General features: G+C 33.2%; 3 protein-coding genes across 5 annotated transcripts; all 3 read left to right on the top strand.

The window, feature by feature from the left end:
* The first annotated feature begins 1,297 nt into the window (after nt 1-1,297).
* On the top strand, nt 1,298-3,894 carry LOC105789045 (U2 small nuclear ribonucleoprotein B'' 2). Its single transcript, XM_012616247.2, has 5 exons — nt 1,298-1,481; nt 1,766-1,938; nt 2,412-2,505; nt 3,117-3,199; nt 3,400-3,894. The coding sequence occupies exons 1-5, from the start codon at nt 1,409-1,411 to the stop codon at nt 3,673-3,675; spliced, it is 699 nt and encodes a 232-aa protein (XP_012471701.1). The 5' UTR covers nt 1,298-1,408; the 3' UTR covers nt 3,676-3,894.
* Nucleotides 3,895-5,135: 1,241 nt separating this feature from the next.
* LOC105789044 (F-box/LRR-repeat protein 3) lies at nt 5,136-9,771 on the top strand. 3 transcript variants are annotated; one of them, XM_012616245.2, is made up of 8 exons: nt 5,136-6,016; nt 6,835-6,960; nt 7,298-7,402; nt 7,491-7,884; nt 7,991-8,120; nt 8,398-8,692; nt 8,785-9,036; nt 9,459-9,771. In XM_012616245.2, exons 1-8 carry the CDS (start codon nt 5,354-5,356, stop codon nt 9,519-9,521), a joined length of 2,028 nt encoding a protein of 675 aa, XP_012471699.1. In that variant the 5' UTR covers nt 5,136-5,353; the 3' UTR covers nt 9,522-9,771. The 3 variants fall into 3 exon arrangements, with proteins under 3 accessions (XP_012471699.1, XP_012471696.1, XP_012471700.1); XM_012616242.2 differs by having other exon boundaries at nt 7,298-7,423; XM_012616246.2 differs by having other exon boundaries at nt 7,298-7,423; nt 9,446-9,771.
* Nucleotides 9,772-16,520: 6,749 nt separating this feature from the next.
* On the top strand, nt 16,521-19,202 carry LOC105789043 (WRKY transcription factor WRKY24). Its single transcript, XM_012616240.2, has 5 exons — nt 16,521-16,974; nt 17,052-17,207; nt 17,293-17,906; nt 18,010-18,171; nt 18,395-19,202. The coding sequence occupies exons 1-5, from the start codon at nt 16,627-16,629 to the stop codon at nt 18,834-18,836; spliced, it is 1,722 nt and encodes a 573-aa protein (XP_012471694.1). The 5' UTR covers nt 16,521-16,626; the 3' UTR covers nt 18,837-19,202.
* The last annotated feature ends 7,782 nt before the right edge of the window (nt 19,203-26,984 follow it).

Genomic DNA, 26,984 nt, shown 5'->3' with positions numbered 1-26,984 from the left:
TACCACTTTAGTTAACATAAATTTACAATTTATTTAATATAAAAATGTCGTTAAATATAATATAGTAACTAAACCCTATAATAATTTATGCTAACCATAAAACCTATTATCAAAAATTTAAACACATTAAAAATAAATTACCTTATGTTACTTTAGAAATTTGAGATGATGAAAATAGAATAAAACACAGAATTAATTACTAATATTTGGTAATTAAAAGGAAAATATTTAGAAATTTATTTAGAATTGAAATGGAGAATGAAATTTAAAGATTAGGATGGATGAAAATGAGTAAGAATAAAATGAAATTGAAAGAGTTTTATATAGGGGAAGGTCAAAACGCTAACATTACTGTTCCTTTATTTTTTTAAAATTTAAATTTAATTTACCGTTGAATTCAATGGTTACAAAATTGAACAACTTAGATTTTGTAATCGTTGTGATCTTACCGTCACGAGAGGGAGGTTGGTTTTGTTATTTCCATAAATTTACCTAAAACCAGCTTAAAGTCCTAATTTTATTTCAAAAACGACATTTTTGCATATAAATCTACAACACATTTCTAGCTTATAGCCTACTACTATTAGCATAAACCCTAAAAGCAACAAAAATTTAATCTTTTGTTTGAATGTAAGATCATTTTTATGTTGATTGAGTCTTAATTCGATAAGTATGGGTATTGTTGTCAATGCAAGAGGATGCGAGTTTAAATGTACTGAAGCACATTATCCTCTTATTTTATGGGTTGGAGAGTAAGGGTGAAGCCAGAAAATTTTTTTAGGGGAGCAGAATTAAATTGTAATTTTTACAATAGTAAAAATGCAATTTCATTATTTTAATAGCCTATATCTTTATAATTTTTAAAGAATTAAATCAAATTATTATCATTTTTAGGGGGACCAAAGTACAATTATACCTTTACTAATTTAAAATTTTAAAAATTTCAAAGAGCCTAAATGGACAATTTTCTATTTTAGGAGACCTGACCCTGCCAGCCCCGTTGATTTCGCCCCTGTTAGGGAGAGACTATGAGTAGTTCTAGATATTGTCTTAAAAAGTGAAATATTATTAGAACCTTAAAATATAATGAGATAGTTAAAAAAATATTTTTATTACAATAAATTCTCAAAAAAATATGTGAATTAAACAGCAAAAGTTAATTGCTGCTATTGATTCTTATTATTAAGCATTTGTAGGTCCATGAAACAGATCCAAATTCCAAAGCCCAAGAAAATTGGATAAATGTAGGCCGCCATTAAGTTTAAGAATCTATGTAGGGGCTTCCTAACCCTTAAGCAGCCCAATCAATGGCTTATCACTCCAAGTCTCTGAACTCAAGCTCTTTTTCTTCTTCTTCGCCCCAACCAAATTGAAAACTTCAGCTTGAGATTCTGCAAATCAAGCGAAAATGCTAACAGCGGATATACCTCCCAATCAAACTATTTACATCAAGAACCTCAACGAGAAGATCAAAAAAGAAGGTAATCCGCCCTCGGCCTCTCTTATTTCTCTCAACTTCTTTGTTTGGTTGCTGAGAATTAAAAGAAAAAAAAGAGAGAAAATCACACCAACAGCCCACCATTTTAACTCTCAACTTTATCTTGCTTCAAGTAGCTGTACTTTTTAGATGGAAAGCATAAGTTTTGTTATTTTAGGGTATAACAACATCCCCCCTTTTGCAGGGTTTAAGTTTAACCCTAACGGTGCCCTTTTTACTAGAACATTGAACAAGGATTGATTTTCCCATTTCTTCCTTTTTTTTCAGAATTAAAGAGATCCCTTTATGCTTTATTTTCTCAATATGGAAGGATTTTGGATGTCGTTGCCTTGAAGACGCCTAAGCTTCGTGGACAAGCATGGGTTGTGTTTGATGAATTGACTTCCGCTAGTAACGCCTTCCGTCAGATGCAAAATTTCCCATTTTATGATAAACCTATGGTGAGTACCTTAATATGTTGTGACATTAAATGCTTTAAATATCAAAATCGAAGCCAACAATGTCTCTTTTATTTCGATTTTAATGATGTTTGTGTTGCATTTGTTTTGTGATTTCACTGTTACCGTATACCCACTGATTGAAATCTGTTTTGTACTAATGTTGTTGGAGTTATTTTATTATTTTCTGAGAACCCATTTTGCTGAAATTTTAGGAGCCATTTTATTTTTTCCTATATAAATTAGGACTATTGTTCCTTCTGCAACCATGGAAGACTTTTGCTACTCATCAATAACACCATTTGCAGCTTGAACCAAACTTGCTTTATTCTGCGGGTGGCTGCTTGAACCAAACTTACTTTATTCTAGGCATCACTTTTGATTGCAATCAATTTCTTTTTCCGGGCTTAATTTATATGCAGTTTTAGTTGTAATGATTCTTAGGTTTGATTGACTGTATGATTAATTTGGTGCAGCGGATACAATATGCGAAGACAAAGTCAGATTGTATCGCCAAAAATGATGGAAGCTTTGTTCCCAGAGAAAAGAAGAAGAAGCAAGAAGAAAAAGGTGACAACCTTGCATTTTAGTTCTTTGAATTGCCATATGCATAATGCATAGACTTAAAGAAAATGGTTTCTCCTGTATTTCATTTTGTTATCATGTGAATGTAAGTATTGCAATTAACGTGTTTATATTTTTCATCATTAGTCTGCTGTCCTTTTGACCATAAGAAAAACAGGGGGTGTAATAGAAGATAGTTTTTAAATGCATGGTGCCTTTTTGGTTAGAAGTTAGAACTTGGATGTTTTAGTTTTCTCTTCTTTTTTTTTAGTTACACATTTCTGTATGAGTACCAATTTGTTAATTTCTGTGGGGGATAAATGCCTTCACTGAAACATTGGGTTCTTGTTTAATGGTGCTATTCTGGGGCCAGATGTTTTAACTTTTGGATTTTCTGTTTGTAAAGAAATTTGCTAAAACTTTAAAGGAAGACAAAGGACAGTCTATATAGAGTTAATTTTTTTTTTTTTGGGGGGGGAGGGGCGGGAACTTAAATTTTGCATCTTCCTCTGGTTTTCTAACTAATGTTCATCCAATATGTAAACTACTTATCTTTTGGTTTAGTTTAACTGCTTTAATATTTGGTGACATCCTCTGATATGCAATTAAATTTTCAGCTGAAAGGAAGCGTCGTGCAGAGGAAGCACAGCAATCTGCAAAGCCGAATGGCACAGGTTTTCAAAATAATGGTGGTCCAAAGGTACTTCGTGGAACTATTTCCTATTTGATTGTTGCCTATGGGATTTGCAGCTCTTGTGTTTCGGTTGCTGTGCTTCGATAGTATATTATTCATGCCTTTACTTCTTTTTGGGGTGCCCTTTTGCACCAAAAGGGATTGAGTTTGCTGACATGCTATTTGTCTATGCCTCATCATAAAAACTCTTATCCTATTATGTGTAGGCTCCTCTCCATCATGGAAACCTGAATGCTGAGCAGGCCGCACCAAACAATATTCTGTTCATACAGAATTTGCCTCACGAGACAACAAGCATGATGCTGCAGCTGCTTTTTGAACAGTATCCTGGGTTCAGGGAAGTTAGAATGGTTGAAGCAAAGCCAGGTATTGCATTTGTAGAGTACGAAGATGAGGAGCAGTCTTCTACAGCAATGCAGAACCTTCAGGGTTTCAAAATTGCTCCTCAATATCCTATGGCCATCACTTTTGCTAAGAAGTAACCTACCCTTGTGTCAGTGATGCTTTATTTTTCGCCTTGGTATAACTTTGTTTGGGTACGCTTTATCATATGTAGTGAGTGCAAAGATTAATGCATACCATATTACCATGGTCATGTAGATCTGAAAGAAACTAATGCCGGCAGACTTATCTCTTGTGATGTTTCAAAATAGTTAACCAAGTTAGATGATTATATGATCAGAGACTGCATTTTCTGATAACTTTTAGAATTCCTGCAAGTATGTCAGTCTAAGAGTTAATATAATCTGCAGTTTTATTATGGTTCGTACATACATAATCATGACTTCATTCATGGTTAATAACTCAACGGTGGGATGAAAGCTGGATTTGTGGTGCTAGTTCCCACTTACATGCATGCATGTATGCATAATCATGACTTCATTCACAGTTGGATGGAAGCTGGATTAGTGGTTTAAATTCTTAGTCATACATACATAGATACATGCATGCAGTCATGTGCATTCAAGCATACCTAGGGACATACAAACAGAACAGTGGGATGAAAGATGGATTTGTGGGGGGTGAGTTTCTAGTCCCACCACCACCCAGGGAAGGCATCAACTTGGAACTAATTGTTTTCCCCATTAGGAATGTGGTGACCCTATAAGAAGAGTGATGGGCATCATGTGATTGGGTTAGGGAGGGTCTTGATAAAGATATTCTATAATTATACAATATGAAAAGAAAAAAAAAGGGTTTGAAAAAGAAAGATGATGATGATGATGTGGGTTGCACTAAGAAAGTCATGGTTTGGGTTGGGGTTAGAGTACAATTTTTGTACACAGACAGAAACGTGGCATAATCATCAACCAAAAATGAAAACGTACATGTTTGTGGTACGTTTATTATTATTTTTAGGGTCTGGTTGAGGGAGGCGGACTTTTCAAACAAGGCCGTACTAAAACATGTGCACTCACCAGCCCTTTGAATTCAATCTGTCCTTCCTCATATGTTTACTTCCCAGGATGATGACTCCTCTCTATCTTCTATCATTGTTATTAGCAACGTCACCCCCTCTCCTTTTTCCCAAAACGCCCCTCCACCCTCTCTTTCAGTAAACCCAATAATTTAATATTTTAAACTGAAATCGAAGCAATTTCTGATTTTGGTCCCTATTATATTCAATTTGTGATTTAGTTTATTATATTCCAACATTAGTTTTTAAGAAGAAATGAATCTAGTATTTTACTGAAATAATTAAGGGTGATAGTTATTTGGATTATTCCAAAAGTACAAGATGAATTATGTTAAATATAAGAAACTATTATTTATTCTTTTGTAATTTTAAAATATAAATGAATAGATGTAGCATAACACTAAATAAGGAGGTAATTGTAGGCCTTATATTAAAAAAAATCATATTCATTGAATAAAAAGAGCAAGGGTGATTTGGTCACTCAATATATATTTGACAAAGTCTGGAAGCCTAATATAGTAATTCCAGCATCTAGATGCCATTGCCAACCCAAGTTCCCTCCGCCCCCAGCTGACACTACTGTTCTCTGTTAACAGCCTCAGAATCTCAGGAAACCCACCATCCCCTTTTCCACTTTTAAATCCCATAAAATCATCATTTTTATACCAGTTCTCCATACCCACCCTTCCCATGGTCTTCTCCTTTCCTTTCCCAAGCCTTTGAGGAGCTGTTCTTTTACTCCCATGAAAACCCAGAGCAAAAGACGACCCCAACCACTTTCACCTGATTCTTCACCCAATCCCTTTGATATATTAACAGAAGAGATTGTATGCAAAATCCTTGACCACCTCCACAACGACCCTTTTGCCACAAAAGCCTTCTCCCTCACATGCAAGGCCTTTTACTTCATAGAGTCTCGACACCGGAGGATTCTCAAGCCTCTACGCCCCGAGCTCCTCCCCAGGATTTTTCATCGATACCCTTTTGTTTCCCATCTCGATCTCTCCATGTGTCCGCGAGTTGACGACAACACGCTGAACGTCATATCCTCTACCTGGAAAGCTACTTTGCAATCTATTAATCTGTCAAGATCAAGGTTTTTCACGAATGCCGGGTTATCGAGCTTGTTCGTTAATTGTTCGGGCCTGGTTGAGGTTGATTTGTGCAACGCCACGCAGTTGACTGACTTGGCCGCATCAGCAATTGCAGAGGCGAAGAATTTGGAGAGGTTGAGCTTGGCGAGGTGCAAGTCGATAACTGATATGGGGATCGGCTGTATAGCTGTTGGGTGTAGAAAGTTGAGGTCCCTTTGCTTGAAATGGTGCTTGCGTGTTGGTGATTTGGGTGTGGAATTGATTGCTCTCAAGTGTAAACAGATTAGGAGCTTGGATCTCTCCTATTTACCAGTAAGTTCAACGAAACCATCATAATCTACACCGTCAATATGTGTGTATTTTATGACTATAGAAATAGCCTGTTTTGACCTGCTGGGCCTGCTATGTGCTTTATGCAATTTAATGGGGCATGTTTTGCTTCTCTTTCTAGGGTATATGTCTTGTCACAGTTATACCTTTTTCTTTCTTCCACTAAGAGGTGAATGCTTGGTTGAATAGTGATTAATGTGTTAATTTGAAGTTTTTGTTGTTATTATTTTCTTGATTGGCCCCCTTATGCTACCCAGTCTTGGTCAATTTTTCAGCTTCTGTTAATTTCTATGGACCAGTTATGGCATCTGTTTTTTGATGTGTAGTTATGCATCAGTGTTAAGTTGTTTAAACTAATTCATCGTTTCTTCAATGATCATTCATTGGTTGAGAAAATGATGTTTGAGATTGTTGACCACTCACCTGTCATAAATATTAGACCTTTTTGGATAAGCCAACACCTTTACTGGGATGACAATGGTCCTACAAGTTTTCTTAGTTCTCTGTGTCAATATAAATTGTGTCTATCATTTAGAGGAGAAAAAAGAAAGAGAAGACATTGATTTTTGACACTGATAGTGACAAAAGTTTCTGTAGCAAGCCTAGATGTAATTTTGCTTGATGTAATTTCTTTAGCACGTCATTCATCATCTCTCATGTATGTTATGGCTATTAGAGTCTACCCTTCTGTTTGATTTTAACGCATGATAGCTGTTTTCTTTCTTTTCTTGGTTCTTGGTTAGAGAATGCACAATTAGATGAGAAGTTTTCATGAAAACTCGTATGTTTTTGTACCACAGATCACAGAGAAGAGCCTCAACTCTGTTCTTCAACTCCAACATCTTGAAGATCTGGTTTTAGAGGGATGCCATGGCATTGATGATGACGGCCTTTCAACACTTGATCAAAGTTGCAAGTCACTAAAGGTATGTTTTCCTTTTTGTTACTTTAGAAATGGTAGGCTGTTGAAGCTGCCTAGGATTATTACCTGCAGATTTAACTATCGTAAGAACATCTAGGAGACTTGCCAGCATTTGAAATAGATCTTCTTTTACTAGAATATAGTTTCTTTTATTGTGTTGTATTCTTATTCCAAGATTGAAGTTCCGTTAAGCAATAATCATATGCATACCTACCATGTTGAAATGTAGGAATCCAATTAATACTAGGATTTTTGAAGTTATATTCATTTTGTCAGACCATTGAATCAGTTCCACAAAGAATAAATTGAGTGATGGTTTCTCCAAATTGGATATTTTACAGATGCTTAATTTGTCAAACTGTCAAAATGTTACTCACACGGGCTTGTCATCTCTGATAAATGGTACTGAACAACTACAGCAGATCATATTGGCATATGGCTCTTCAGTAAGTCCAAAACTCCCTAAGGTAATTCCCTGTTAATTCTATATAAATCATTTGGCTCATTGCTTATGTATGTCTGATGATGTTTCAGGTTACCTCTGATCTGGTCAAATGCTTGAATGCTTATTCAAAGCTGCAATCAATTAAATTAGATGGTTGTACTGTTACTTGGTCTGGGATCAAAGCCATGGCAAGTTTGAATGCCCCAGTCAAGGAACTGAGCCTCAGTAAATGCTTAGGACTGACAGATGATGGACTCTCTTTCCTTGTCCAGTCACACAAAGATCTGAGGAAACTGGACATCACCTGCTGTCGTAAAATAACTTATACCTCTATAGACATCATAACAAATTCATGCACCTCCCTTACTTCTCTCAGGATGGAATCTTGTAGCTTGGTTCCAAAGGAAGCCTTCGTTTTGATTGGAGCACGTTGCTCGTTTTTGGAAGAGCTGGATGCCACAGATAATGAAATCGATGACGAAGGTTTTAACTTGACCATAATCTGTTTTATGTTCTCTCATGCAGGTTTGAAGTCCATCTCGAGATGTTCAAAACTTGACCATAATCTGTTTTATGTTCTCTCATGTAGGCTTGAAGTCCATCTCGAGATGTTCAAAACTATCTATTTTGAAGTTAGGGATATGCTCTAACATATCGGATGAAGGCCTTGCAAAAGTTGGAAGTTCTTGCTCAATGCTCAAGGAGGTTGATTTGTACAGGTTTGCAACTTTCCTATAATATTTACACTTTTCATACTAGCCAGAAATGACTACCGTACGAATGTGCGTCTAATTGAGCACCTTAATCTCTATGGCCATTCAGCACTCCCTTAGCATCAACTTTAATAATGACAGAGATCCTGTTAGTTCAAACCACAAAATGTTCCTATTGTCAAGCTGAGGGTTCTGAGGGTCTAAAAGACATTAGGTGTGCCCTTATGCAAAGAACATGGTATCTCTTTTTCTGTGTTGATCTTGTTGTCTTTCTATTATTCAGGTCCGTGGCAATAAGTGATGAGGGCATTGCTGCCATTGGTGAAGGTTGTCCTGCACTTGAGATGATCAATATAGCTTATAATGATAAAATTACAGATAATTCATTAATATCATTGTCAAAATGTCGGTTGTTAAAAGCACTTGAGATTCGTGGATGCCTTGGTGTCTCATCAATTGGTCTATCAGCCATTGCTGTGGGATGTAAGCAACTTACAGTGCTTGACATAAAGAAGTGCTTCAATATTAATGATAATGGAATGCTTCCACTTGCTCAATTTTCCCAAAATCTGAAGCAGGTAACTACATTCTTAAATTAATGTTCTTGTAAATTGGTACATTACAGTGAAATATCGGAACTAATAGTGTTGTTCACTTCCTTTCATTGCAGATAAACTTGTCATATTGTTCGGTTACAGATGTTGGGCTTGTAGCACTAGCTAGCATCAGTCGCCTACAGAACATGACAATCTTGCATTTGGCTGGTTTGACTCCAAATGGCCTGGCAGCAGCTCTGTTGGCATGTCGAGCATTAACAAAAGTGAAACTCCATGCATCCTTTAGACCATTACTTCCTCAATCCATCCTTGGATACATGGAAGCCCATGGGTGTGTCTTTCACTGGAGGGACAAAGCATTTCAGGTATGTTATTATTCACATCTAAAAGGAAACCATGATTTTCAGGGATTTGAACTTCTTTAAGAGGAAATGTAGTTTGCTATGTGAATTTTTATATAGATAAGCATGCTTCCCATGTTCTTTCATTAGATTCTTGGCAAATATTCAGCATGCTAGGGGGAGTCATGCTGTGCTTTCCAAGTATTCTGATTTTGACACATGCAGTTCTGCTATATAATTATGTTTCCACGTTCCATAATGCCTATTTTCAAAACTTGGGATTATCAAATTTTGACCTGTAAAACTATTAGTTGCTCTGCATGTTCTGGACAAATGCAAGGAAGAACCCTCGAAAGTTACACCTTGAAATTTGTAGTCTATCTTAAACAAAATTACTGCAAACATGAGAATTGATGGAAGTAAAATTTATGAGGTATGATTGACAGAAGGAAATGGATCCCAAGGGATGGAAGCTGCACTTTGGAAGGAGCAGCAGTGAAGTTCCATAGTTGCAGAGTTTGTTTCTTGTGTTGATCAACATCTTGTATTGTCTATTAAATCTTCCCTTCCTGAAGGAAAATAGGGTGATTTGATGTAATTATTTCAACTGAATGTAGTTGGCATCTTTGTTTGCATTATAACTTTGGAGTGCCAGAAATTGGTAGAACTTGAAGAGGTTTCTGCTCGAGTTGTTTGACTGTCAGGGGTCACTCTCACACTATCCTAATAACAAAATTGAAAAATTGTATTTATTACAAATATTTTTTATTGGTATTGGATCAGAACCTGACCCTCAGCCTGGGATGTGTACTGTTAAAAAGGAAGTTGTTGGCTCAGTCAAATCGCCTCTCCCCGGTCTTCATCTAATTAAAGAAAGCTTTTCGGATCATGCCCCTGAATTTTTTTTCAGTTTGGTTTTGGAAATTTTGTCCCTGGAAACTTGACACCCTTTTTTTTTTTAATTTAGTTGCTAAATTTGGATTTTACCATGTATTTTAAAGTTATGTCACAAAATCTCTTAATTTAAAAAAGAATAAAACTTTTTTTTATAAATTTTAATTTTTTAGATTTTATATAATTCTCAGAAAAAATAAGTGATAATATAACACAATCTAAAATTACTACCTTATCATAAGGATCAAATTAGATTAAATATTAAACTGGAAAAAGTTGAAAGTTGAAATGTTGATTTATTTCCGCCCAAAGAAATTAATTAAGCTGAATTGAGTTGGTGTTAATAGGGAAATGTGGAGACATGTAAATGATAAAATAAAATAAAAAAGTATCCAAGGCAACGGAAGGGCTAGGAAAACTTCCAAAGCTTTACCAGTAACCTTGAGTTCTGCAAATATAACAAAAAAGCATCGAAAAAATTTCTCATTCGAATTTAAATTTAGTATAATTATTTAGCGCTGGAAAGTCATTAAAGAAAAGGGAAATACAAGTCGATTAAGGGTCTGTTTGATTGACGGAATTGATTTTCCGGAAAATCATTTCCAACTTTTCCAGCGTTTGATTGGAGGAAAATATTTTCCATTTGGAAAATGAACTCCAAAACAAGGAAAAATGGGTTACATTTTAGGGAAAATGTCTTACCCTTTCAATTTTCGTAAGACATTTTTCGTGCTCTCCTCTCTATCGCCTCCTTCATTCCTTCCTTCATTTCCGTAGAAAAGCGCTTCATTTATCGATTTTCCAAGAACTTGTTTTTTAATTATTCAATACTTTTTTAACACAATTACAAATAATTTATTTGATATTAGTTTTTTCAATTTATAACGATTAATATTGAAGCTTAATAATTAAGTATTATTATAAATAAATCATTGCAATATATGTAAAAATAATTTAAAATATAAAAATTTATTAATATATATTAATATATGTAAAACAACTTTTCCGAAAAATATTTTCAAAAATCGCCAAGCAGCAGAAAATATTTTACATGATTCAATCAAACACTAGAAAATATTTTCCAGTAAATCATTTTACAGAAAAGTAAAAAATTTTCCAGAAATCATTTTACGGAAAATATTTTACTGGCAATCAAACAGACCCTAAGTCTTTAATTCGATTGGTATGGGCATTGTTAATATGAAAAGACGTGAGTTCAAATGCGCAGAAGTGTATTATCCTCCTATTTATGAGTTGGAGAGAGACTATGGGTAGTTCTAGATATTGTGTTAAAAAGAACAGATATGACCAGAACTTATAATGAGATTATTTAGAAAAAAAATACGAGAAATGTATTTTACATAATTGGGTTTCAAAAGGTTAGGGCTAGACATTGGTACTCCAAATGATTTTAATGTTATAAATACATACATGTTTAGTTGGAAACTTTTGTAAGCATCGACACGTAGATTCTAGAATCCAGATTCAAGTGGTAGTATCGAGTTTCTTAGTTACTGTTATTGAAAAATGACCCAATCTAATCCATTCCTCAAAAGAAATTTTTATGTGATCTCTATCTTCCGAAATTTTTTACTTCCGGATAACATTTGTTTGCAGTTATTCTAGAATAAGAGCTCCCCAGGTAGGGACAAAAACAGCTTCACCTAATAAAATTGATTCCAACAGCTGTTTGGATAGGAATGTGGACTTTCTTGATATTTTCCTTCTCTTTTTTCATTTTTTTTTGGGGGTTCAAAAGGCACATAGAGCTGCCCTTTCTAAACGCTAATGATGCTGCTTCTAGAATCTAGATTATATGTTTAAAAAAAAGAAAGGTCAATTTCTTGTTTTAGTCCCTTTGGTATGCTTAAACTTAGGGTTTAGGTCCTATACTTTAATATGATATAATTTAATCCTTTTTTTTTATAATATCTTAATTAGTTCAAATAATTAGCACTTTTAAATATTCTTGTCAAAATGATGGTGTGAATTTTTTTAAAAAAAAGAAGAAGAAAAACTCCTTCCTGCCTTTGATGCTCACATGAAATTTTTGCATGTGTTAGAAATGATGTTTTTAAGAAAATATATTATTTTAACTAAAATCGTTGACAAATGCTAACTATTTGGGTTAGTTAATGACATTATAAAATATAAAGATCAAGTTATATTAAATTAAAATATATTAATTAAATTTTAAAATTGTGTTTTAATAAAAGGATCAAAACCGTAAACAAAAATTCATTATTTTAAAATATTATATAAATGTATAATTTTGAATAAGGTTATGTAAATATTAAATTTTGATACAACATTGTTAAAATAATATTAACATTTATTATTTATTTTAATTAGGTTTATTAAACCTTATGTATTAGAAAACTACTTAATTTTTATTTAAAATTAAAAAATATTATAGTTTTTAATATGTATTAGTTAAAGTTTAATTTAATTTACATGTGATATCTTAAAATAAATGTAAAATTTTAATATAGTTTAGTTAAAATTATAAAATATAGTTTTTTAAATATTAATTAGTTATACATTTAAATATAATATTTGTCAGTTAATTAATTGACGTATATGCTAAGTACTAAGATTATAGAGATTAAAATGTTTATGTTAATTTCATAATAGTAAGATTTTATAGAAAAAAGGAAAATATATATTTTTCATAAGTAATAGAAAATATATAGGGACTATTGTAGATAATATTAATAAGTTATTTCTTATTCAAGACTAACTAGAAAACTGTAGAAAATTGTAGATAATATCAATTAAGTATCAATTCAGTTAGAAAATTACTAAAATATATTTCCTATAACGTAAATTATATTATTTTTTATATTTTTATATAAAATCAATAAAACACACATGCATAATGAAATTTAAACCTAAAACACGATAAATTATCATCTTTAATCTTATCATTTCAATCAAAATTTCATTTGATTTTTGTATAAACTTTTAATAAATATATTTTTTACATAATTTTTTTTTCATTCACATTGTGAGTGTACCTTGATTGCCTGATTTCGAGCCAGGCAACTGAACGGGTGAATTAGACAAAATGACCAACCATGACGAACCCCATGACGAAAGTGTCGAAAGATTAAGTGGAAGAGAATATTGTTTCGAGCAGTATTCTAAATAAAATGACAAAATACACTATGTCTAGATTTAAAAAGAAAGAAAAAAATCATTGAATATATAAACGAGTGTACTACATATCTTATCGGACATGTTTTTTTTTTTAAATGTTGTAATTTGCACCACCTTTTTTATGTGTTACATAGGAGAGAACATGAAATATATGGCAAGGCAAAAGTTGGTGTTGCACGTCAGCCCTATCTCCCATACGTTAGATTAAATCTGTAATGAAGAAACATGTTTAGTTATTGTGGTTATCTATATAGTCTTTTCTCAACTCATAAATAAGAAGATAATGTATTTTAACGCAGTTGAACCCACGTCCTTCTGTATTGACAACAATATCTATATCAAACGAATTAAGACCCATTCAGCAGACTGCTTTTTTGTGCAGCTATTGGTTTCTTTTATTTAACAAAACCATCTCCTCCACGTAAGTTTAACATATCTAAATCTTACATAATTGAAAATGATATATATAATAAGAAACAACCAAAATAATAATAAGAAAAATAATAATGTGGTTATACTAATAATGTCACATTCACACCATTATTCCAGAAAAAGAAAAACTCTATTATTTCTTCAATGAGCCTCCCTCACATTATCTTATCATGACCTCGTTTTCACAGTCGAAGCTCTTTTCACTTCATTAATTAATTTAATTTTTGTTTTGTTTATTAAGTTTTCTATTCGTTATAATTTCATACCTGTTACATCTAAAATCACAATAAAAATTATTATTTGGGGTCTGATCGGTGTTTGAAGCTGAGCTCTAGGGAATTTTGAATGGCTTAGCTCTCCTACAAAAGCGGGGCCTAGCTAGAGTGTTGATCCAAACTGATTATTTAGAAGTGGTCAAAGCCGTTCAAGATAGCCAGACAGTAAGTTTGAATTCAGCTTTGGTGAAGAGGATTCTTCAATTGCTATAGTCTATTGGGTATTCGAGATTTAGGCATGTTCCAAGGGAGGAGAATAGAGTTGCGGATTCGCTAGCTAAAATGGAAACTGAAAAGGAAAATGACGTTCAAGTTTTTGAGGAGGTTCTTGGGGAGCTCTTACAACTTTTGGAATCTGATACAGATTAATGCTCTTGTTTTATATTAGTTTAATTGTTAGTTTTGTTCTTAATGACTAAAGTGAATAAATTACGAAATTGAGGTGAAATTTTAGTAATAATAGATAGTAGTAGGTCTCTAAGGGTTGTAATTGAAATCGGTTTTAAAAGCGAAGCTTAAAATTGAAAGTTATGGCAATTTTGGTTTTAAGGACTAAATTGAATAAAATGTAAAATTTAGGGTATTAAAATAAAATTTCATAAGTTATGGTAAATTTTATTTTTAATATTTTACTATACTTGCATAGTACACTTGTCAACTTTATAACTCTGTTTGTGGAGTCTAAAACTCCATTAACGATTGTACTAAATAATTTCTCATAATTTAAATATATATTTTTACTTTACAATATTATATCTAAAATAAACATTTTATCCTTAAAAGCACTTTTAACAACAATAATAAAACGCGTAAATATTAAATAAAACTTTTCAAAAGCAATATTAAAATAATACTACCTCCAATGCATAGAATGGCTCATGCAACTAGCAATCTCATGATAACTAAAAGCGTGTAATATTTTAATGGTGTAATAAATTTTTGGCCCTTCAAGTTTATAAAAGAGTCATTTTAACCCTCCATTTAATTTTTCACTTTTTTAGTCATTTAACTTGCATTGTTTATCAAATCACCCAAAAATTGATAAAAAAAGTTAACCTTTGCATACATGTGGATTGCCACGTGTATGCCACATTAGTAATTAATTAATTAATTAATTTTTTAAATTAAAAACATTAAAATGTATTTTTATAATTTTAAATAATTTTAATAAATTTTAACTTTTAAAATATTTTTTGAATTTTTAAATTTAAGAAAATAATTAATTGCTGACGTAGCATCCACGTGTATGTCACATTAATAAAGTTAACAAACGTTAATTCTTTTATCAATTTTGGGGTGATTTGATAAACAACGCAAGTTTAAAGACTAAAAGGTGAAAAATTAAATAAAGAGCAAAAATAATTTTTTATAAAGTTGGAAGGTCAAATAAAACATTATGCCTATTTTAATCAAAATGGCTTCGAACATGTAATATTTACGCTTTAGAAATTAAGTAATTTAATGGGTAAACTACACATATAGTCATTCAACTATTAAAAAAAATTCATTTTAGGCACCTAAAATAAAATGTTTGCAATTTAAACACACATGTTACGTAATTTGGTCATTTTGGTCACTTCCGTTAAAATCACAAACCGCAAGCTGACATAGTAGTTAAAAAATTAGTATAATAACAAGTTTAACCCTCAACTTTTACAATTATATCGATTTAGTCATAATTTAAAAAATTAACTCTCAAAATTTATAAATTTTCTCAATTTGATCCTAATTCAAAAAAATATAAATATAGTTAAATATTTTCAAAAAACGTAATAATAAATTTAAAATTTATATATGTATATATATATATATATAACCTCTCCATCCCTCCCCCTCTCCCTCTCTGCTGCTGCATTCTAGGCCTGTCGATTCATCTTATCTAATCTAATCCTAGTTTTGGGTTAAAATTGGAGCCGATCCAACTATAGAAATATTTTCAATTGACCTTGATTCTGTTTCTATTATGCCCCCAAATCTGGTTAGATGTCAAATTGGATAATCTAATAACATATATTTCATGTTATTTTTGAAAGAGCTAATTTTATGTTGCTTAATGTGCAGCAGTAGCAGAGAGGGGTTTATTTTATTTAATATTAATATAATTATATTCATTTAATAGTAATTTTAATATAAAATTTAAATTTATTTTTGCAAATATTTATTTTATATATTATTATTTCTTCTCAACAATTTTTTAATATATTTTTTGAAAATATTTATATAGGGATAATATTTTAAAATTGTGACTAAATTGATATAATATATAAAAGTTGAGAGTTAAATTGTTATTACAAAGACTTTTATCAAAATGAAGAAACTATATAACATGGATGATTAAATTACACAAATTTTTTATTTTAAGGCCTAAAATAAAAATTGGGGATAAGTTTAGCCAAATTTAAACTTCTCATCCTATAAATAATAAAATTTAAAGATGATTAGGTATTATAAGACAAAATGAACAACAAAAATATAAGACTGAACCATAGCTATTATCCTTTGATTAAATAAATGATGGGTAATTAAAGCAGTAATTAGCTACCAACTCAAAGGGAAAACAGAGCTTTTTAGCTACAACAGATTAGGTACTGATTTTTAATCACATATGTCTTAGAGTCAGCAGCCATCCACGAGCTTTGACCAAAATAAAATAAAAACATGTAATTACTATTACAAAAGGCCTCCAATGGCGAATCCCACTATGTTTTTTTGTTCAACGGTCAAACTTCCCCTTCACTTTCCCAGAAACTCCCTAAGCCTTGTCTGATACGTGAGCCGTGACTATCTTCTCTTCTTCCTCGCCATATATTAGTCTTTGCCTCTCTTTTCTCATAAAATTTTCTTCTCTCTTTTAATGGCTTCTTCTTACGATACATCCGCCAATTCCCTCCCTCAAAACGCTTTTGGTTTCTCCACCCATCCCTTCATGACCACATCTTTCTCCGATCTTCTCGCTTCCGGCACCACCGACGACGATAACTCTTCTTCTGCCGTTAACCATGGTAAACGCGGTGGTGGGTTGTCGTTGTCCGATCGGATTGCGGAGAGGACTGGTTCTGGTGTCCCTAAGTTTAAGTCGCTTCCTCCGCCTTCACTGCCTATATCTCCTCCTCCGGTCTCTCCTTCTTCGTACTTTGCTATCCCCGCCGGTCTCAGCCCCGCCGAGCTCTTGGACTCTCCTGTTCTGTTGAACTCTTCTAACGTAAGTAATTTTTATGGCGGCTTTTTTAATTCATTTTGAAGCTTTTTTTGATTGATGGGTTTTTTTTTTACGTACAGATTCTGCCATCTCCTACAACTGGAACATTTCCAGCTCAAGCTTTCAATTGGAAACCCAGTTCTGGTAATAACCAGCAAAACGTCAAACGAGTAGACAAAAGCTACACTGATTTCTCTTTCCAAACCTTTCAATCATCAACCAACACAAATCAAACTGTGTGTACTTCAACTCAAACGATTATCCTTGATCTTTGAAAATATAAAGGAAAGGATTTTCATCGAGTTTTTTTCCAATTTGCAGGCGCAACAAGAAGCATGGAGCTTCAAAGAGTCTGTAAAGGAAGCTGATTTTTCCTCAGGGAAGAACATGGTGAAATCGGAATACAACCAGATGCAGAGCTTTTCCCCTGAGATAGCCAACATCCAAAGCTGCCAATCGGATTACACCAATTACCAGCATCAACAATCTCAGTCTTTAAGAGGGAATCGAAAATCCGACGATGGATACAATTGGAGGAAATATGGACAAAAGCAAGTGAAAGGCAGTGAAAACCCCAGAAGTTACTACAAGTGCACGTACCCAAACTGCCCAACAAAGAAGAAAGTTGAGAGATCCTTAGACGGGCAGATAACTGAGATAGTTTACAAGGGCAGCCATAACCATCCTAAGCCTCAATCCACTAGGAGATCATCATCTTCTTCTTCCTCTTCCATTGCTATTCAGGCTTCCAGTGCTGCCACCTCTGAGATCCCCGATCATTCGTTTATAAGCCATGGCAGTGGCCACATGGACTCAGCTGCAACACCGGAAAACTCCTCTATATCAGTTGGGGATGATGATTTCGATCGTGGTTCCCAAAAGAGTAAATCAGGGGGAGATGAGTTTGATGAAGACGAGCCCGACGCCAAAAGATGGTATGTTTTATTTAACTGAATTCTTGTCTAATACCTAACTACCTACCATTAATATTGTTTTTCTGTTCCTGCTGAACTAACATTAGTATTGCCTTGTTTCCAGGAGGGGAGAAGGTGAAACTGAAGGAATTTCAGCACCTGGGAGTAGAACCGTGAGGGAACCAAGAGTTGTTGTTCAAACAACCAGTGACATTGATATTTTGGATGATGGGTATAGATGGAGAAAATATGGGCAAAAAGTGGTCAAAGGGAACCCAAACCCAAGGTAAATTTTCACCTTCATTAACCTGTTTATGTTGGATGTGTTGATGTTTTTATGCCCCTTAAAAAGTGGATTCTGTTTCTCTGTCTTTCTTTTAATGGGGGAATGCTTCAAATGCTGAGGTGTTAGCTTTAAAGTGTCTTTAATGGTGAATGCTTTTTGGAGTCCCCTTGTTTCTTTCTTTATTGGTTTTGGTGTTTAAGTTGTAATTTGGCAATGGTTACAGGAGCTACTATAAGTGTACACATCCGGGATGTCCGGTGAGAAAGCACGTCGAAAGAGCATCCCACGATCTTAAGGCGGTGATCACAACCTACGAAGGGAAGCACAACCATGACGTCCCAGCAGCTCGCGGCAGTGGCGGCCATTCCGTCAACAGACCTTTACCCGACAACAACAATAACAATGGGGCAATGGCAATAAGGCCATCTCCACTTAACAATCCCATGAGCAACAACCAAGCTCTTCGGGGTTTGAGGCAATCGACAACCGAAGGCGAATCCCCCTTCATGCTAGAAATGTTTCAAGGCAACGGAAACTTGGGATTCTCGGGTTTCGGGAACTCGGGAGGGTCAATTATGAATCAACAACATGATGTACACAACATGTTTTCAAGAACCAAGGAAGAACCAAGAGATGAAGCCTTCATTGAGTCCTTGCTATATTGAAATTAAAATCTACAAAAGGGAAGAAGAAATAGAACAGAAGAGAGTCAAAAACAAAAACCATAACCATAAGAATAATAAGGAGTTTGAGGTTCATTTCATTAATTGCATTCAGTTTGTTTGTTTCTTTGTTGTATATTCCACTCCAAAATATTATTTGGTTTTGTTTATGTAATTTAGAATGTGGGGGTAAGGTAATCTTATGTTATAGGATATACTATTTTTTTATTGTTTTGAGGCCACTCTCTCCTTGCCTTGGGGTAGTAGACATCAACAACAAGGCCTCAGAATCATTTCCTCTTTCTTTTTTTCTTGTATCACACATGCTAGTGATCCATTTTCCTTTTTATTGAAGAAAAAATTGTTGAATTTTTGAGTTCCTTTCCTTCCTTAGTAAGCTCTTCAACAAGACCTAAAAGCAAGTCCATTTTCATGCATTTTTCCTTTTTGCTTCTGACAAATTTAATCCAGACAACACTTGTGGCCATGGCCATGATATCCAGGGTTTTGATGTAATAAAAAAACAAATGGGGGTACGTCAGGATATGATAGATAATTAGAAATGCAATCGTCATTGGTTACATGATCAAAATCTGAATACAGAGGTTTGAAATGTCAAAAATGTGTAGCTGGAGGAGTTAGTCAAAGGTCAACTCGCATTACAAATTCAATATTTTCATTCATTCATACAAACAGACAGACAGGCAGCCGTATATGTATGGTTCCATACACAATGAATCTGAACACGTGAGAAAAGGGCAAACTAGGACATTCACAAATTTCGTTATTTTTAAAGAAAAACGATTGTCTCTTTTTGTATGCAATGTATGAACAGCCCAAAGTGGGGGTGGGACATTTCCGTGGCTCACACGCTGCATTTAAGGACGAAGTTAAGTGATTGGCCCCTCCCTCACTCGCACCACGGCGCCACCCTAATATCAACATCCACGCGGCTATCTTATTCACTCCTTCCTCAATCTCTTTCTTAAGATATTTTTTCCCCATAAATTACTTACTTCATGAAAACAAAATATATTTTATTATTAGTCATTTATTTCTTCGAAGAACACTCGCAATAAATAAATGAACTATTGTTATTTACAGTAAATATCTTGATTTCAAACTTAATTTTTTTTCATACTTTATCGTATTTAATAATTATACCTCACTTTAATTAAATTTAAATTTGAGTTACATCGGATTTTTAAACAAATATTCTTTACCTATTAGATTAGACTTTAAAATTTTGTTTAAAAAATTTAATTTTTTTTATTATTCCACTTGTTGAGTATTTAATAATAGTTCCATGGTTTGACATATTAGGATTGAGTAAACCTCATGCAAGTTAACACATATTTTACTATAGGTTGAGCATGTATTTTTGAGTAGAGGTTCGCCTACATGGTAATGCAAATCCATGCAGGCGAACTATATACCAACAAGTTGAATATGTTGATCGGGTTATTGGTTGGTATGGGAATCGGATAAAGGTGAATACCATAACACCGCTTAATTGGATTGGTTCTTTAAATAAAATATTAAACATAGTTTTCATGAAAATATATATAATAAATTATTGAGAAATGGGTAAATGCAGAGTGAGATCCTAACCATTTCCAAACTTTTTAGGTCAAGTCTTTGCTTAGCTTTAAGAAAGCAGAAGAAGACTGAAAAAGTACTGACCAATGCCCATTTGCTCACTCCCCATTGGCTTACATGCTTTTGGAATGTTCATGTTTGAGGGAAAAACAAAAGTGTCCCAAATAAATTATTCCTATTATTAATTAAATAGCTATAATCTGAATAAAAATAATATATTAAATCAAATCAAACCAGAGCAAATTTATTTAATTTATTTTATAATTAAATTTGTTCTTTATACTGTAAAATTAAATATTTTATATTTTAAAAATAAAATAATTATATAAAATGATTTTCAAAATAATATGTAAGAGCTATTGACTACTTTTCTTTTTTTTTAATTTACTTTGAAAATGTAATTTGTTCTAGAAATATTTATAAAATGATTTTGAAACTGTATTAAATAATATCCAATAACCATAAGCAAAATCAATTCTATCAAAATTTAAAAAACCATAAATATAGAATATTAACGTGTGTTTAAAAATAATATGCAATAAATAATGAAACGAATGGTCGAAATTGATTAATAATAACACATGGAATTTGTACGATATTAAATATTTTTTAAAAACAGATTAAATTGTTTATCATTGTGTTGTTGTCAACTATCTTGAGTCGGTATCGAATAAGTGACACCAACTCAATCAAATACATTATTAATACATTTTAACATATACAATTGATGAAAGTAATAAAGTGTGTAAAATAAAATTACAATGTATAAAATATTAAAATAAAACTTTAGTTTAGTGGTAAATTAAAGGGTTTACTAATGCAATTTGTTTGAGTTCAAATCACATCATACGTATATTTTATTATTTTTAAAATAAGAAGATTAAAATACTCTCTAATAATATAACTTATTTTAAATATAGAATGATACTTTCAGTAAATTTTCTAATCAAGTTGGTGACCCAATTGAGAGTGACACCAATTCATTCAGAATTTAAATAATAATAATAACATAAACTTCAAAAACTCAAAAACATAAAATTAGTATAAAAAAACCAATAGTTGAACTAGACCAAACCAAATTAAAATGAACTATTCAATAAATTCAAAAAATTTGGTTGAATTGAACTGAACTCGACCCTAAATGTATGTTTGTTCTCGTTCTTAATTTTACATTTGCAAATAAAATAAAATAAAAAACCAGTCCTCGATTCAATTAGTTCAAACGATTCAACTGTCGGACTAACAATAATTAAATAAATTTTTAAAATTTCATAAAAAATTAAAATATGTATTAAAAATTCATAAAACTGGTTAAATCGATTCAATCGTTGATTTTTTTTGTTTTGGTTTTTGATTTTTTATTGGTTTCGAGTGATTTGCTCTAAGGTTGATTCTACTTTTTATGTTCGGATTAATATATTGACCTATTCTCAATCCGACCAATTTGATTGGTTGGATTCAAATAGCATAGTATTTAACCATTGATCAAAATTAGACCTGATCCCAGTCTGATGCAAAATTTTAGGCCGGTTTTTTTTCCTGAGCCTAGTCTGACCCAAAAATGGGCTTAAAATTATGTCCAAGCCCAAATTTGGCCCACTCGCATTAAATTTTTTTAAGATTATTTTTATATAAAAATAGTTTAAAAAAATATAATACATCAAATACAATAAAAACATTAAAATAAATGTTTACTACTAATTTGAAAATACATTAAAGAAAGTTTTTATACTTAAATAATATTGAAATAGTTGCAATTTAGCAAACAAATGCCTCTAAAATAGCAAAATTAACAATAAAATAAGAGTTATACAATATCTAAACAATATAACTATAATAGCAAAATGGTAAAAAAAAAGAGCTTAGGTTGATTCCGGCCGGGCCGAGCAAATAAACTTACTCGAGGTTCGACCTATTTAAAAACGAATCTTATTTTTTATCCAAGTTCATTTTTCGAGCCTACAGTTTTACTCAAATTCTCTCACTTTTCGAAAAAACTTTCAAGCCTAGACGAGTAGCTTCATGATGAGTTGTAACCCAAATATATATACACAAACTACTCTCCCATATGAGCATAATAAAGAGATGAAATTTGCAGGGAGAAAAAAAATGGGGTTTTTTACCTAAATAATTTTTAAAAAAGATTAAATACTGAAATAGGTTGTCAGCTGGATTATATATGAAAATGGTATTTTTTTTGGGTCGCGCCTATCTGACAGGCGCAAACACTTTTTTATATTAAAATATATTTTTTAATTTAAATAAAATGTTTTTATTTTATTTTTATTCAAAATATTTAAATATATATATACAGGTCAAAATACAGTCAACGGGTCAAAATATGAGTTAAAAATACCCGAGCCAAGTCACGCCTGTCAGATAGGTGCAACTGGTCGCACCTGACAGGTAGCTACGACTACCTCTCCCCAGCGCCCCTCTGCCCTCGCACAACCCCCTATGCCCTTCTGTGGGCCTGCACCCCTCTGATACACTGCATTGGCAGTGTTTAGTCCCTTCACGAGAAAAAAATTTTAAATGGGGGACCTTATAAGCATGGTCCCCCAAGTTGAAGGTGCATCGGAAGAGAGAAAGAAAGGAGAGAAAGGAGAAGAAAAATAAAAAGAAGAAGAAGAAGAAAGAAAGAAAAAAAGGTAATGTATTATTTTAATAAATAATTTTGTTTATAATTTAAAGAGTTTAATTAAGATGTTGTGAAATTTTTTGTTATTAATTATTATTTATAAATTGTTTATGTTTAGTGTTTATGGTTTTGGATTAATATTTTGTATGAATGTAAATTTTTATAATTAATTTGTTAGTAATTTAGGATTATGTTATAAATTGTTGTGTTTGTAATTATTTTAAAATTAATTTATTAGTAATTTAGGATTATGTTATAAATTGTTGTGTTTAGTTTAGTATTTGGTGAGTTTTAGTGATGTAAAATTATTTTGTTAAATATTTTGTTAGTAATTTATTATATATTGTTGTGTTTTGTGAGTTTTAGTAATGTAATTTTTAAAAAAAAATAATTTTATAGTTATTTTGTTAGTAGTTTATGATTAGGTTATAAATTGTTAGTGTTTTGTGTTTTGTTATAGTTATTTATTTTGTTAGTGATTTATGGGATTAGGTTCCAAATTGTTGATGTTTAGTATAGAGTTTTGTGATTTTTAGTAATATAATTTTTTAAAAATAATTTTATAGTTATTTTGTTATTAATTTATGATTAGGTTTTATAAATTGTTAGTGTTTATTTATGTGTTTAGTGATTTTTTAGTAATGTATTTTTTTAAAAAATTTATAGTTATTTTGTTAGTAATTTATGATTAGGTTATATAAATTGTTAGTGTTTAGTTTAGTGTTTTGTGATTTTTAATGTAATTTTTATATGATGTAATTTTATTTGATTTTTATTTATTTGAACATTTTTATTTATTTATTGAAATGTTGATTAAATTTGTTGTTATATAATTTTTGAGTTGTTTGAAAGAAACTAATCGGTATGTTTCTATTTCTATTTTTATTTTTTAAATTGTATATTTTTTATGTTTAGATAATTTATATTTATTTTAATTATATTATTAAAACAAACATAATTTTTTATTGTAGGTAAATTATGGGAAATTATAATATATTTATCGTGTTTTTTGTTTCGAAAATTGAAATAATTTATTGTATTTTTGAAATAAATTAAATGAATTAATTTTTTAATTGCAGATTTGCAACAAATGGGTTCTTTGATTAATAATAATCACATATCAAGTACTATTAATGAGATGGTAATGAAATTTTTATTTGATACTCATGTTATTTGCGGAATTAAATTATATTATATTAACTATTTTGCTACTTTAATAATGTCAGGGTCTGTACTGCGTTTTGAGGGGCGTGTTAATAGTGTAGGTTTCTGCTAGATGAACGCCTAATATCATACTTGGAGTTCGTCGGGTTCAAATCAGTGGCATTGATCCGAACTTTTGATCTACGATACAACTTGATTTCCGCTTTAGTCGAGCGATGGCGTCCAGAGACCCACACATTTCATTTGTCATGCGGGGAGTGCATCATCACTCTAGAAGATGTTGCACTACAGCTCGGGCTCCCCATCGACGGGAATGCGGTCACGGGCATAAGTTTGACCTCTAGGCCGGTTGCCCTTTGCTATGACTTATTTGAACGCTCGCCAAGTGAGGGGAAATTTATCAGTTTGAGGTTTTCATGGGTAAAGGCCAATTCTGAGTATTTGCCGAGTACTGCCAATGGATGGGAGGTGACGCAGGTCATTCGAGCTTACATTATGCACCTTATAAGGGGTGTACTCATGCCGGATGCAAATGGTAATAGTGTCCACTTATGTACTTACCCCTATTATCCAATTTGCATAACACTCGTTCATACAGTCGAGTTCAGATCAATGGCATTGATTTCCGCTTTAGTCGAGCGATGGCGTCCAGAGACCCACACATTTCATTTGTCGTGCGGAGAGTGCATCATCACTCTAGAGGATGTTGCACTACAGCTCAGACTCCCCATCGACGGGAATACGGTCACGGGCGTAAGTTTGACCTCTAGGCCGGCTGCCCTTTGCTATGACTTATTTGAACGCTCGCCAAGTGAGGAGAAATTTATCAGTTTGAGGTTTTCATGGCTAAAGGCCAATTCTGAGTATTTGCCGAGTACTGCCAATGGATGGGAGGTGATGCAGGTCATTCGAGCTTACATTATGCACCTTATAAGGGGTGTACTCATGCCGAATGCAAATGGTAATAGTGTCCACTTGATGTACTTACCCCTATTATCCAATTTGCATAACACTCGTTCATATAGTCGGGTTCAGATCAGTGGCATTGATCTGAACTTTTGATCTACGATAGAACTTGATTTCCGCTTTAGTCGAGCGATGGCGTCCAAAGACCCACACATTTCATTTGTCGTGCGAGGAGTGCATCATCACTCTAGAGGATGTTGCACTACAGCTCGGGCTCCCCATCGACGGGAATGCGGTTACGGGCGTAAGTTTGACCTCTAGGTCGGCTGCCCTTTGCTATGACTTATTTGAACGCTCACCAAGTGAGGGGAAATTTATCAGTTTGAGGTTTTCATGGCTAAAGTCCAATTCTGAGTATTTGCCGAGTACTGCCAATGGATGAGAGGTGATGCAGGTCATTCGAGCTTACATTATGCACCTTATAAGGGGTGTACTCATGCCGGATGCAAATGGTAATAGTGTCCACTTGATGTACTTACCCCTATTATCCACTTTGCATAACACTCGTTCATACAGTTAGGGGTCCGCAGTGTTAGCCATGTTGTATCGCCAACTTTGTCGGACGACAGATCCTTCTGCGATGGACATAGGTGGGTGCCTCATACTACTGTAGTCATGGGCACTTTACCGGATGCCATTCTTGGCATCCATTAGTCACCAATCATATGTATTTTCACTCATTAATATGTGATGAATTTTTACTCGTTATAACAATTAGTTGAATTTTTCTCGGATTATTTTGTTCTAACAATTTGTTTTCGTAGATGGAGCACTAATTCAGGTATTGGGAGGTCATACACGGTTTTGATATATAGTCTGATGATCGAGAATCATGCTAAAGAGGGGGTAAAATTTTCCAATATCAACTTAATTTTATTATTTTATTCCACTCGACCAGCATTAATATAACAATGTTATTAACTGTGTAGTTCATTTGGATTTCGTATTCTGTTCTAAAAATTATGGTGGTTATTCCCTCGTCTGCCCACATCCACTCAAACCTATGGTGCATTAGCGCACCCGTTATCAATTTTCAGACAGTGGAGTGGTATCATGGCGACTGAGTACTCTGGCTGTTTCATTGCATATAGTATATCTCAACATTGCTAGTACGATTAAGGGAGATCCATGGGATTAAGAAGAGGGGGAAGCATGAAAATGATTAGGGAGAAGTGCATGAAGAATATACTACGATGTGGAATAACCGGTTGGGGAGGGTACCTCAGATGGATCTACAACCCTCGTTAGAATACATACAGTGGTACTGTGAGATAGGGAAACCATTTTTGTTTGGTGGGCAGTCGATGGTAGTCCTCCTACATTTGACACAACTTGGGCAACCCCTTCCAAATCTACATCATGCACCAGAGCCGGAGCCAGAGTCGGAGCCAGAGCCAGAGGTAGAGCCAAAACTACACTCTAGGGATAGTTATTATCATCTAAATTTGGGGCGCGATGACTATTTCCTAGGCTCGTCAAGCCATGAAAATCATTCATAGTTTGATATCTTCAGCCCACTACCACGCAATACTCCAGTCATCCTGGCTTGTATCCACCTCAGTACTCCGCTCCTTCCAGCCCGTATCCATCGCCGTACTCCACTCCTCCCGGCTCAAGTTCATCGATGGCGTTTGAGACATATAATTTTTCGTCTATGTTTCACACACCCCCACATACGAATGAAGAGAACGTTGATCGTCGCAATCGTCCGCAACGTAAACGTCCAGCTCCACCAAAATATACCCCTAAAATCACATCATCAAACCATCAATTTTAGGGGG

The sequence above is a fragment of the Gossypium raimondii genome, chromosome 2 (assembly GCF_025698545.1).
Source record: "Gossypium raimondii isolate GPD5lz chromosome 2, ASM2569854v1, whole genome shotgun sequence".
Taxonomy (NCBI): domain Eukaryota; kingdom Viridiplantae; phylum Streptophyta; class Magnoliopsida; order Malvales; family Malvaceae; genus Gossypium; species Gossypium raimondii.
Note: the sequence above shows the minus strand (reverse complement) of the source record. Positions and strands in the feature narration are given on the sequence as shown.

What these genes read in the sequence shown, in the direction of transcription:
- LOC105789045 (XM_012616247.2), top strand. Translation starts at nt 1,409, where the DNA reads ATGCTAACAGCGGATATACCTCCCAATCAAACTATTTACATCAAGAAC. An exon ending in CATTTTATGATAAACCTATG is followed by an intron (nt 1,939 to 2,411) that starts GTGAGTACCTTA and finishes AATTTGGTGCAG; the next exon opens with CGGATACAATATGCGAAGAC. An exon ending in AAAATAATGGTGGTCCAAAG is followed by an intron (nt 3,200 to 3,399) that starts GTACTTCGTGGA and finishes TATTATGTGTAG; the next exon opens with GCTCCTCTCCATCATGGAAA.
- LOC105789044 (XM_012616242.2), top strand. Translation starts at nt 5,354, where the DNA reads ATGAAAACCCAGAGCAAAAGACGACCCCAACCACTTTCACCTGATTCT. An exon ending in AAAGTTGCAAGTCACTAAAG is followed by an intron (nt 6,961 to 7,297) that starts GTATGTTTTCCT and finishes GATATTTTACAG; the next exon opens with ATGCTTAATTTGTCAAACTG. An exon ending in GGAGGGACAAAGCATTTCAG is followed by an intron (nt 9,037 to 9,458) that starts GTATGTTATTAT and finishes TATGATTGACAG; the next exon opens with AAGGAAATGGATCCCAAGGG.
- LOC105789043 (XM_012616240.2), top strand. Translation starts at nt 16,627, where the DNA reads ATGGCTTCTTCTTACGATACATCCGCCAATTCCCTCCCTCAAAACGCT. An exon ending in CAACCAACACAAATCAAACT is followed by an intron (nt 17,208 to 17,292) that starts GTGTGTACTTCA and finishes TCCAATTTGCAG; the next exon opens with GCGCAACAAGAAGCATGGAG. An exon ending in AAAGGGAACCCAAACCCAAG is followed by an intron (nt 18,172 to 18,394) that starts GTAAATTTTCAC and finishes CAATGGTTACAG; the next exon opens with GAGCTACTATAAGTGTACAC.